General features: G+C 41.3%; 1 protein-coding gene across 1 annotated transcript in view; it reads right to left on the bottom strand.

Annotated features, from left to right (window-relative positions):
- The window catches only part of HNRNPLL (heterogeneous nuclear ribonucleoprotein L like), a 129,320-nt gene extending 117,526 nt beyond the window's left edge, over positions 1–11,794 (bottom strand). Inside the window, exon 1 of the mRNA XM_073627687.1 lies at positions 11,420–11,794. Within this exon, the coding sequence (XP_073483788.1) occupies positions 11,420–11,584 (165 nt within the window). The 5' untranslated portion in view covers positions 11,585–11,794. The remainder of the gene's footprint in view (positions 1–11,419) is intronic.
- Between the last annotated feature and the right edge of the window lie 1,249 nt (positions 11,795–13,043).

Below are 13,043 nucleotides of genomic sequence, written 5' to 3'. Positions count from 1 at the left end.
TATGGGACACGTTCACATCTATGCTTTTTTCAGCCACTGCATTTTTGGAAAGGGTCAGGTACTTCTTTTACAGTGCTTTTTTGATTCCAAAGACTTCAATGGAGAAGCTGCCAAAGCATGTAGTGCGTTTTTGCCACGATTAGCGTTTTTTGGCAAAATCTGTTGTTGGGCACATTAAAAAAAAAAAAAAAAAAAACCAAACCAAAAAAAACGCAATTCATAGCAAAATTGTGGCAAAAATGCACTACATGCGTTTCTGAAGCTTTTCCATTGAAGTCTATGGAACCAAAAAAAGCACTGTGTGAACGGGTCTATTGGAAACCATGTTAAATGGTAGTGCGTTTCTGCAAAATGCACACAAAAATAAATAAATAAGCATTGATGTGAACCAGGTAGGGCTGAAACAACTAATCGACAACTAATCGATTATGAAATTAATCGATTACTATTTTTATAATCGATTAATTGCCCAGTAACATAATGGGGTTAAAAAAAAAAAAAACCTAAAATGAGCCCTTTATAGGAGAGCAAATAATCGCTACTGCAAATATTACTTTCACAGTTCTACACTAAAAAAAATTAACCCCTTACAGTAGTGATTATCTGCTTTTTTTGTAATATAAAGGGCTAATTTTAGTTTTTTAAACCCATTATATTACTAAACGTCTTACACCTGGTTTACATCTATGTGTTTTTTGGTGCTTTTTGCAGAAACGCACTACAGTTCATCTACATGTTTTCCTATGGGACATGTTCACAAAAAAAGGGTGCTTTTTTGGTTCAATATACTTCAATTGAAAAGCTGCAGAAAAGCATGCAATGCGTTTTTGCAGCAATTTGTGTTTTTTAATCTGCCCAACAACAAATTGGCCAAAAAAATGCAAATCGCAGCAAAATCACGTGTGCAGAAATCAAAACGCACAGCAAAAAGCACTGCAGAAACAGATCAAAAGCAAACTGCATAGGTGTGTACCGAGCCTTATGTTGGCCACACGGATCAATTTTCAGACGAGAATATTCAGACGCAAAATCTTTATACATTCGCTGAATGAAAGAACGAATGTTCTTTAAATGACATTATTTTTAAAGGAAGACATTGTTTTTGTTTTTAATAAAAAAAATGTGATCACTGAGTCTGATGATATTTACCAGATTCACCCTTTAATAGTATATACAGTATATCTCCTCTAATAGTTTATACAGTATATCTCCACTAATAGTATATACAGTATATCTCCACTAATAGTATGTACAGTATATCTCCTCTAATAGTATGTACAGTATATCTCCTCTAATAGTATGTACAGTATATCTCCTCTAATAGTATATACAGTATATCTCCTCTAATAGTATGTACAGTATATCTCCTCTAATAGTATGTACAGTATATATCTCTTCTGTCTGTTATGCTCAGAGTGGATTCGATATTTTGCTCCCTAACCATATAGTTGGTTATTTATATTTACAACTGCATAGAGATATTTAAGAATAAATTATCTTTTTTTTTAAATTTACACATTAACTATATTATACACCACACTTTTTTTTTAAAGGTTATTAACCGAATAATCGATTAATCAAAACAATAATCGGCCAACTAATCGATGATGAAAATAATCGTTAGTTGCAGCCCTAGAACCAGGCCTTAGATTTTTTTCATTTTTTTGGGATACAGCACCAAACACTATGTGTATATCCCATTACCTGGAGGTGGCTGCTTTTGGTAAAAATCTTTCCTCTGCAGTCTCCTTCACAGCCGCTGGATAGTGGCCTGAACTGCTGTCTCCCAGTGCTATAAATGGTTAACAGCGGTGGCTGCTACTGAGAAAATTTGTGCCGATCGCCTGCTTCCTCCACTGTCTGTGGACCTCTAGATGGCCTGGTTGATAGAGATAGATCGATTAAGAGATGATAGAGATAGATATAGAGATTAGAGATTATTTTTCCCTTTTTCATGTGAATTTCAGTGATTATTAGCACTCCCCTACACCTCCTGAAGAAGCGAGGTCTCCCACAAAACGGATTGAGACGTTCTACCCACATTGAAAACACCCAAGTAGAATTTGGAATTTTAGGAGTTTCTGTATCTGTGGATATTTCGATGGAGGCAATGTAAAATTGTATACAATTTTTACCTTGTTTTTTACCTTTTGATCATTGTAATAAAATTGAGTATTTTTTTTATCTAGGTTTGTGTCTTGGCACCCGAAAAAAAAAAAAAAAAAACAAATCTTTCCATTCTGATATAGTACTCATGTTATTAGGATATAATGCCCCTAGCACGCCCTTCTATTACAGTTTATGCTTACAGAAAGGCAAGTGAAAGAGCCTCTGCTACCAAAAAAAAAAAAAAAAAAAAAAAATGACTCCAGAGGTTGAAATCACAGCACACATTGGAAGATACAGAAATCTGACATATATGAAATTGTTGGATACTAAAAGTTTTTTTGGCTGGTTTAGCTATGCAAGCGAGGGAAGATTGGAGACACTGGCAGCAGGGCTGGTATTATTACTCTTCTTTTTCAAGATGTCATTTTTTTGGCAACAGAGTAGTTAGAATTACAAACTGATTAAAACATGTATGCTAGCTATAACCACTGCAGTTTTTTGCCAACTGCAATCTGCTGTGAATTACATAAATTAAATGGATCAAGGCAACCAACCATTAGCAGTTTATGGAGAGTGCAGGAATGATCTAGTTTTACCATTTACATTGGGCACGCTTGGTTACCTTTAATTATCAATATGTCACATCTGGGGGCTAGAGGGGAGTCTCATAATCACCATAGTATTCTGTGCCACATACAGGAAGTGCTTTTTTGACTTGGCAGTGTTGGAAAATCTTCCCCTTGGGTACACTGAACACAAGGAGTTGTTTGCTCTGTACATGCCCCATTCAGGAAAAAAAAAATGTTTTAATGAATAGGAGACATTCTCTGATTGGACAAGGGGGTTATTGTGAAGTCCTATGCCCTACTCAAATCAGAGAACATCTAGTATTCAGCAAGAAAAAAAAAAAAAAAAAAAAAAAAATTCTGAACAGCAGGAGGTGCCAAGCGAGTGATTTCCTGTGTTCTCTGTAACATAGGGGAAGATGCTCCAGCACTGGAACAGCACTTCCCATATGTGGCACCGACTACGACGATGATTTTGAGATTCTCTTGCAGCACTCTGGATCAAGAATTAAAACCAACCAAGCTGGCCCAATGTAAATTTTAAAAATAGATTATTCCTAGAGATCAGCTTTAAATTTTATATGGAAGGAATGGTAGAAAATATTGTTGACCCCTTTGATTAGCTTAGAATGCAAAATCTGGTGAAAACTGCCAAAATATTGGTTTCCTTATAGCCAGGCCCATCTAGCTGTTGTGCATTGCTCCTGACATCTTAGTTTTAGGTCTTCTGCATTCCAGGCATTTGTCTATCTGAACATGTAGGCGCCTAAGAAAATGCAGCATTCAGCGGCTACATGGTATAGTCTTTGACAGGCTGCAGGCAGCAGAGGTGCACTAAAACACCGACAAGGGTGCAAAGCAGCTAGACAGCCCTTTGTGCAAGGGCCCTTAGGCTGGTCATATGCTAGGCAAATGTATTACACTATTTAGCTACTTTTAAGGCCTCATTCACACTGGACGTTAAAATAATGTTAAAAAAACGCCAGTAGCTTTGCAGTGAGTTTTTCAACGTTTTTGCAATAGCTTTTTTTTTTTTAACCACTTGCTTACAGGGCACTTAAACCCCCCTCCTATCCAGACCAATTTTCAGGTTTCAGCGCTGACTCATTTTGAATGACAATTGCGCGGTCATACAACACTGTACCCATATGAAAATTTTTATCATTTTTTCACCACAAATAGAGCTTTCTTTTGGTGGTATTTGATCATCTCTGCAGTTTTTACTTTTTGTTAAAACAAATGTAAAAAACTGAATTAAAAAAAACTATTTTTTAATTTTTTTATAATTTGTTATAAAAAATTTAAAACAGGTAATTTTTCTCCTTCATTGATGTACGCTGATGAGGCGGCAGTGATCAGTTACACTGATAGGCAGCACTGCTAGGTGGCACTGATTGGCACTACTGGTGGGCATTGATAGCTGGCACTTGTGGGCATTGATAGGTGGCACATGTGCCTCTTCCACTTCGGGACCGATGTCCCTGACATCTGAGCCGGTGATCGCCTTTGTTTTCTACTCACGCTGTCAGTGTGAGTAGAAAAGAAAAAACGATTACCGATCTTTTGTTTACATCATGTGATCAGCTGTCATTGGCTGACAGCTGATCACATGGCAAGAGGCCGGGATCGGCCCCTTCCTTAGATCAGTGATCACCGGAGTCTCAGTGACTCGGTGATCACAGCGCGCACAGAGCGTGTGCACAGGGGAGGCCATCATATGACGGCCTCCCGGGAATTCAGGTCCGCGCTGTGGCCGTCATTCGGCCATAGCGTGGATGCCAGGTGGTTAATAGATCAAAAACGTTAAAAAAAAAAAAAAAAGAAAAAAAAAAAAACATTTATTAGTGCTTTTTGACGTTAGAGCGTTTTTACAGCTGAAAAACTCCTCTCAGAACCCACTAGTTGTTTGTTTTTTTTTTTACAACAGCCTATGTATTGAGCCATGATGGGGAGTTTATTGACTGTAGAAAAAAAACATCTAAAGCCAAAAACATCAGCTGTAAAAACATCCAGTGTGCATGAGGCCTAAAGTAAACTTCCTCTGCGGACATTTACCTATATAGGTAAGCCTATAATAAAGGCTTACCTATAGGTAGTTTAAATATCTCCTAAACATTTACTGTTTAGGAGATATTTACATTACATGAAGACAGTGACATCACTGGCACATGCGCTCTGAAGGAACGGCCAGCGGTGCCATTCCTTTCAAGCCCTGTGCCGTGAACGGCGGCTCCCCACGCTCATGCACGGCAGTGATGATATTGCGACTCCGGCCATTTACAGGGCTGGAGTAAGCGAACCCCCGGAAGCAAGACGGGTGAAAATGGAAGCGGCTGCGTCACTGGAACAGCTTTGTTTTAAAGGTAAGCTTCACATAATGTGCTAGTATGCGATGCATACTAACACATTATCCCTTTACCTTGCAGAAAGAAGAAAAAATAAAAATAAAAAACTTCCAGCGATATACAACCGCTTCAATACAATGAACCAATAGAAGGTGTGTAGACCAATATACACGTAGGAGTATGATTTTTAAATCACAACATAATACTATTTGATTTAAAAGTGTATACTCGGGGGGGGGGGGGGGGTCAATCACACTATGATGTGCATAAAAACACTGTAAAATGCATCTGCATTGGCCTGCAGTCACATGCATTTTTATGCACATTTACCTGTATTTTGTATGTGCTTGTTTTGCTTAATGTGATTTTAAAGGTGTATTTTGCGATTATGTACATTTACATGATGCATTTTAACACCTATCTCCTGAACGCATATAAACTCTGAGTATTAGTGCAAACAAGTTTTCGATGTGTCATTGCAGCTACCTACATTTATCCAGTGTGAAAAATGTGGGCAACTGCACACAGTTTGAACAGGCCTTTGTTGCGTACATATATCAAATTCAAATACCCAATAATGCAAGCAATGGGGGACAAGTGGAGCTGCACGATTAATCATCAAGAATCGTTATCGCGTTTTTTTCCCCATTGCGATCCTGATAAAATTGTTTCACGATTCTTGCTACGCAAAGAATTCTCTCTGCTCTTCTGAAACCACAGCCCTCAAAAGAAAGGAAGAAAAAAAAACGACTCACAACATTCTTTAGCAGTTTAACTTAAGTAATAACATTTTAACAATCTGTCAAGTTTAACCACTTAAACACTAAGCCCCGGTTCACACAGGGGTGGCAAGACTTGCAGGTCGCCTCACCGAGGCGACCTGCACACGACTTCCACGGCGACTTCTGTATAGATGTCTATGCAAGTCGCCTCAAGTCACCCCCAAAGTAGTACAGGAACCTTTTTCTAAGTCGGAGCGACTTGCGTCGATCCTATTAGAATGGTTCTGTAGTACAGAACGGGAGGCGACTTGTCAGGCGGCTAGGTCGCCTGACAAGTTGCCCCTGTGTGAACCGGCAGAGAGGGTCCTTTCACACTGGGGTGGGGGCGTTGGCGGTAAAGCGCCGCTATTGTAAGCGGTGCTTTACCGTCGGTAAGCGGCCACTAGCGGGGCGGTTTTACCCCCCTGCTAGTGGCCGAGAAAGGGTTAAAACCACCGCAAAGCGCCTCTGCAGGAGGCGCTTTGCCGTCGGTATAGCTGCGCCGTCCCATTGATTTCAATGGGCAGGAGCGGTGAAGGAGCGGTATACACTCCGCTCCGAAGATGCTACTGGCAGGACTTTTTTTACCGTCCTGCCAGCGCATCGCTCCAGTGTGAAAGCCCTCGGGGCTTTCACACTGGAATGAAAGCAGCGGCACTTTCGGGTCGGTTTGCAGGCGCTATTATTAGCGCAATAGCGCCTGCAAACCGCCCCAGTGTGAAAGGACCCTAACTGCCGGTTCACACAGGGGCAACACGACTTGCAGGCCGACTCACAGAGGCGACCTGCACACGACTTTAGCGGCGACTTGCAAATCGACTTCTGTATAGAAGTCAATGCAAGTCGCCCCAAAAGTAGTACAGGAACCTTTTTCTAATTTGGAGCGCTCCTATTAGAACGGTTCCGTAGTACAGAACGGGACTAAGTCGCCTGACAAGTCGCCCCTGTGTGAACCGGGGCTAAACCTTTTTCTGACATTTGTTGGTTTCAAGTTAAAATCTTTTTTTTTTGCTTGAAAATGAACCCCCAAACATTATATATAAATTTTTTTAGTAGAGACCCTAGAAAATAAAATGGTGGTTGTTGCAATATTTTATGTCACACTGTATTTGCGCAGCGGTCTTTCAAATGCAATTGTATACAATTTTGTATAATGTGAAAGATTTTATGTTGTGAGAAATCGTGAGAGAATTGTGATTTTTTTATTCTAAGCAAAAAAATTGTGATTCTCATTTTGGCCAGAATCGTGCAGCTCTAGGGACAAGTATCAATTCTATCACGCAGCAAGGCAAAGCTAAACAGGAGCAATAAGACATATTCTAAGATATATTCATTATAACATGGCAACTTGATTTTTAAACTGCACACTCAGCCTGTAACGCAACAATAAAATCTGTCCCTGACTACTCTGTAATTGTGTCAGTTTGGAGTGAAATTCTATCATCTCTGGTGGTAATTCCATCACAGGCCTCAGTTGGCTGCCCAGGATTGCAGACACAGGGGTTGCAAATAAACAAAAAAACTGCTGTATTGCCTGTGATGTGAGAGGTGGTCTGATTTGCAGCCAATTGTGCTATTCATCTTTTTTTATACATGTTCCCCCACCATGCATTTTTTTTTTTTTTTTTTAATAGCAGAAAACAGAGGTCTTTGTTCATTTTCCCTATTGCTTTTATGAACAAATAAAGATGGCATTTGGAAATAGCTGGTGTGCATTCAGCTGATTCTTTGAACAGCCTGCATTATTTTTCTCGGCCCATCATGCCCTTAGGAAATCCCTTCACCTGGCAAACACATACAACATTTCTGCCCTGGAAAAAAGGCCCTAGTATTTTGACCCTCCCAGTGACAACGGATGACACGAAAACGAAACAAGCATATAAAATGCACATCCATTCGAGAAGTTTTAATACACAGTATGGGCAAATAAATTGTAAAATAACCTGAATAAACTGACAGTTCTGATAACAGGAATCCCAAAAAATGACTGCACCAGACCAGTGCCCATCAGTGCCATGTCAGTCATCCAAGCTGGGAAATTTTGCTTTGTACACTACCTATATACAGACAGTCCAATCATAGTCATAAAAGGAACTTAGAGCCGATTCACACTGTGGTGCATTCCGTGCACCTTTCCTGCATCGTGTTCAAAGCACGCTGTGTCTGCAATCTGCAGCGGGTGTCAGTGTAAAGTTAACTACACCCCAAATGCAGATAGCAAACACACTGCTTTTGCCTACACCAGATTGTACAGTACAGTTATGTGATCCAGGTGCAATGCATTTTTAAGAGGTAGTGCATGCACTACTTTTGGTGCGATTTCAGCCCATTCAAACGAAAGGGCTGAAAACAAAAATCCTGGACTCCGAACTAACCTTTCGGCCCCACATCCAATCACTATCCAAAATTTGCCCCAACATCTTCTAGATATGCCCCTTCCTAACCAATGTCACCACAAAGCTTCTAATCCACTCCCTGGTCATCTCTCCCCTTGACTACTGCAATTCCCTTCTCACTGGCTTACCTCTAAATAGGCTCTTCAGTCCATCATGAACGCTGCTGCCAGGCTCATCCACCCAACAAACCGCTCAGCGTCTGCTACCTCTCTACCAATCAGTTGGCTGCCACTCAACCAACAAATTAAATTCAAGGTACTAACAATAACTTACAAAGCCATCCACAACTTGGCCCCCAGCTACATCACTAACCTTAAAATACCATCCTAAATCATTCTCTTCACTCCTCCCAAGACCTCCTGCTCTCGAGCCCCCTTGTCACCTCATCCCATGCTCGCCTAGAGGACTTCTCCAAAGCCTCTCCAATCCTCTGGAATGCTCTACCCCAATCTGTCCAACTTTCTCCTAATTTGTCCACTTTCAGACGATCCCTGGAAACTCATCTCTTCAGAGAAGCCTATGTGCTCCACACCTAACAACTGTACATTTATTTTCTCCATCAGCATATCCCCCACAGTTATTACCTCTTGACCTTCCCTCTTGGATTGTAAGCTCTAAAGAGCAGGGCCCTCTGATTCCTACTGTACTAAAGTGTATTGTATTTGTACTGTCTACCCTCAAGTTGTAAAGCACTGCGTAAACTGTTGGCGCTATATAAATACTGTATAATAAATACAAAATAAAAAACGCACTGCAATCAAATTGCACAGAAATTGCTCAGGAAAGCGGGCACGTTCCTGTACAATTTCTGGTGTGAACCGGTGTTCTGACATATAGTGTCCTCCTATTAGATAGTGTCCGCCCCATACTGCGCAGGCGCAGCGCCTGCGCAGTACGGAGCAGCAGGAGATGCCGAAAATGTCCGAAGTTGATCAGCTGACCATCAGCTGTACACGGCGCTCGGGCACCTGTTACCGATGGCTGTGTAAGAGGGCCCCTCGCGGGCTCGCTTCGCTCGCTGCGCTCGGCAACTATTTATTCTAACTCTATGTCCACTTGGATAGTAGGGAATGATCCTGGACATAGGGTAAGAATAAATGCGCAGGCGCCGTGTACAGCTGACGATCAGCTGTTGAACTTCGGAGACTTTCGGCGTCTCGTTTGTCCTCCGTACTGCGCCTGCGCAGTACAGGGCGGACACTTCTGGATAGGGGACTGTATTCGACAAGACACCGGCCCTTACACACGCACGTAATCATTTACTGAAGTTTAGACTCTGGATCTTGCTGGCAGAAAGATCCCAAATAAAAGGCACAAATTATGTTCCATAAAGACCTCTGGTATATACGTGTAACGTTCTCATTCATGTAGCCAGTGTATCAATTTATATGGATACACTCAAGTATAGAACTGCACTGAAAACGTAACATTTTCCAATTAGTTTTCTTTGACACCTGTCAATGCATCTCTGCATTACAGATCTTTACACAGCTCTATGTAATGCACCTGGGTTAAAAAAAAAAAAAAAGAAAAAGAGAAGGGTGTAACTACAAATGGGGCATTTTTTAATTTTTTTTTTTTTTTTTGTACAAGTGGCCTTAGATCTGCCCTTCCACAGACACACAAAGACATGTAATCTGGGCCCTCTGATTCCTCCTGTATTGAACTGTATTGTAACTGTACTGTCTGCCCCCATGTTGTAAAGCACTGCATAAACTGTTGGGGCTATATAAAAATTCTAAATAACAATAATAATAATAAGAATAATAATGTTATGGTGGTCATACACAGAACAAAATAATATACAATTGTGTTATTGATAGATTTGCTGTCCGATTGGAAATATGATCAGAAAATCTAAAGAGTAGTTCAATATGTCATACACTAATTGATCATATCAAATGATCTGCTTTCCCATCATTTTCCGTCCAGACCAGAATCAGTTTAAATCGATTGGTTTTGCTCAAAAATCAACTGATGACACAGTCCCTGGAAATCATAAAGACTGGCGCAGGCAGATCCTGCAAAAGTGTCTCGTGTGTGTTCTAAAAGTAACACGGCGTGTGCCAAATTGATGTACCAGTCTAGAACCCATGCTTGAATTTGGTGCACGTTGTGCTACTTTTAGAAGTGCGACATTTTGGCCAGAAACCCGTCTCTGTATACCAAAAGAGTTAGTCTTGTTTACTCCTCTTCCGTAAGATTACAAGCGTTGGCATTTTATTTTGAATTTGGTCCAGGCATTCCACCACAATGTAGACATGGAGCATTTTAGAACTAAATGAATTTGGCGCACAAGTTGCTGTTTGTACCAAAACGTAAATCTCAAATGATTCACAAATTTGGAGCAATACAACAAGAGGGATGAACACCAGAAAAGCGGTGCAGCAGCATTACTGAATTCCCCCTGCATGCGTCTTTCACAATTTATACGGTGGCCATAGATGCTTCTATTTTATTTAATCAATGTGCGAGTCGATCAAAATAGCCGAAACTTCCCTTCTGGATTGATTTTCACTCAAACTAGGTTGATCACCCAGGGTGCAATAATATCAGCTGTCTACATTGATCAGCAGGAATCAGATACTTCATTCATGAATACTATCGTATTTGGATCAATCAGAATATGAGATTACATGGTGGGAACAGAGATGTGATCGATAATTTATAATTACACATTCTGACTGTATTTTAGCTATATATCAATATCCATTCCCTTGTGTGGCATACTGATCGAATAGGTTGCAGATCAATTATTGAAAGAGATCATTCGGAGGGCAACTCAATAATTTATCAAAGTGTCTATGGCCACCAATGATTTGATCAGATCAAATCGTTGGTGGCCATACATGTAGTGATCAGATCAAATCGTTGGTGGCCATACATGTAGTGATCTGATCAAATCGTTGGTGGCCATACATTTAATGATCAGATCAAATCGTTGGTGGCCATACATGTAGTGATCAGATCAAATCGTTGGTGGCCATACATGTAGTGATCAGATCAAATCGTTGGTGGCCATACATGTAGTGATCAGATCAAATCGTTGGTGGCCATCCATGTAATGATCAGATCAAATCATTGGTCAAATCATGTATTGATCAGAGCACTACCAATAGATCTGATCACACTCCATTATCGATCATAGATGTTTTGTGGTCCCCCAGTCAGTTTATGGGGACTGTGTGGGATTTGAGCCCCAGAGGAGGATGTGTGCGCATTAGATCAGTGTACAGCATTACCCCATATCTGGCCGACTCTCCAGGTACTGTGGCCATCTCCCCCTCCTGTTCCTCTGATGTACAGTCTATCTCGCCGTCCTCCTGGCCGCTCTTCAGCCTCTTGGCTTTGCTCTCATACTCGCCTTCTTCGTATTGCTCGGATGAGGATGAAGAAGACGACGACATCTCGACAGCTTTTGTCCCAATCTGTCTGATGTGACACTACACACTACGCTTATCCAGAGGGGAGCCGGGCGGAGGAGTGTCAAGGGGCGGGCACAGGCGGGTGGGCGGAGCGCCGACGCGCCCAAGGCCCGCTCTTACACCTTCTCCGGGATTGTCAGGGAAGAGGGCGCATGTTTCAGGCTTCGCATCAGCGCTTACAACAGAGGGGGGGGGGAGGACACGCCCCGCGTCCGGCTGCGGCCGCCGGTTGGCTGAACTGTTACCACAGAGATCGTGTTTCTTCAGGATCTGAGGGGCGTGTAGAGGCGGCCTGGACACCGGCCTGTGCTCTTGTTTTCTCTTCAGCGGCTGAATGTTATCAGCAATGAGCTCATCCCGTACACACAGTTCGTACGCACAGTCCGTACACACAACCCCATAGGACGGTGTTATGTGCAGACAAAGAGTTGGGAGCTCATTGTAAACTATGAAACTGCGGAGAAGAAATAATGGAACTTCAGTGGATATAATAAAGGGGAGCTGCTAGGCACATTAAAGTGATTATTTTCTGAACATATTAAGGTGTACGTGAACTGTGAAAAGTGGGTGATAAGTTGTGTTAAGGCTTTCCACAGCGAATCAGAGGGATCATTTCCTAAAGAGGTGTTTAACCGCTTCAGCTCCGGAAGATTTGGCTGCTGAATGACCAGAGCATTTTTTGCGATTCGGCACTGTAACTGCAAATTGCACGGTCGTGTAACGTTGTACCCAAACAAAATTGGTGTCCTTTTTTTCCCACAAACAAGAGCTTTCTTTTGGTGGTATTTGATCATCTCTGACGTTTTTATTTTTTGCGCTATAAACAAAAAAAGAGCAACAATTTTGAAAAAAAAAACAATATTTTGTACTTTTTGCCATAATAAATATCCCCTTTTTTTAAAAAAAAAAAAGCAAATTTTTTCCTCAGTTTAGGCCGATATGTATTCTACATAGTTTCGGTAACAAAAATCGCAATAAGCGTATATTGATTGGTTTGCGCAATAGTTATAGCGTCTACAAAATAGGGGATATATTTATAGCATCTTTATTATTATTATTTTTTTACTAGTAATGGCAGCGATCTGCGATTTTTATCGGGACTGCGACATTATGATGGACACATCAGACACTTAACACATTTTTGGGACCATTGGCATTTATACAGCGATCAGTGCTAATAAAATGCTCTGATTACTGTAAAAATGTCACTGGCAGGGAAGGGGTTAACACTAGGGGGCGATCAAGGGGTTAACTGTGTTCCCTATGTGTGTTCTAACGGAAGGGGGGATGGAACTGTCTAGGGGAGATGACAGATCGCTGTCATACTTTAACGATCTGTCTCTTCTCCCCTCAGAGAACCGACTTCACGTGAATGTGTGCGGTTTACGGGTTGTGAGCTGTGTCCCTCAGACACAGCGCATCACCAATCAGGGTAAAGAGC

The sequence above is a fragment of the Aquarana catesbeiana genome, linkage group LG04 (genome assembly GCF_042186555.1).
Source record: "Aquarana catesbeiana isolate 2022-GZ linkage group LG04, ASM4218655v1, whole genome shotgun sequence".
Taxonomy (NCBI): Eukaryota; Metazoa; Chordata; class Amphibia; order Anura; family Ranidae; genus Aquarana; species Aquarana catesbeiana.
The sequence above is the reverse complement of the archived record's forward strand: the minus strand, read 5'-3'. Positions and strand labels throughout refer to the sequence as shown.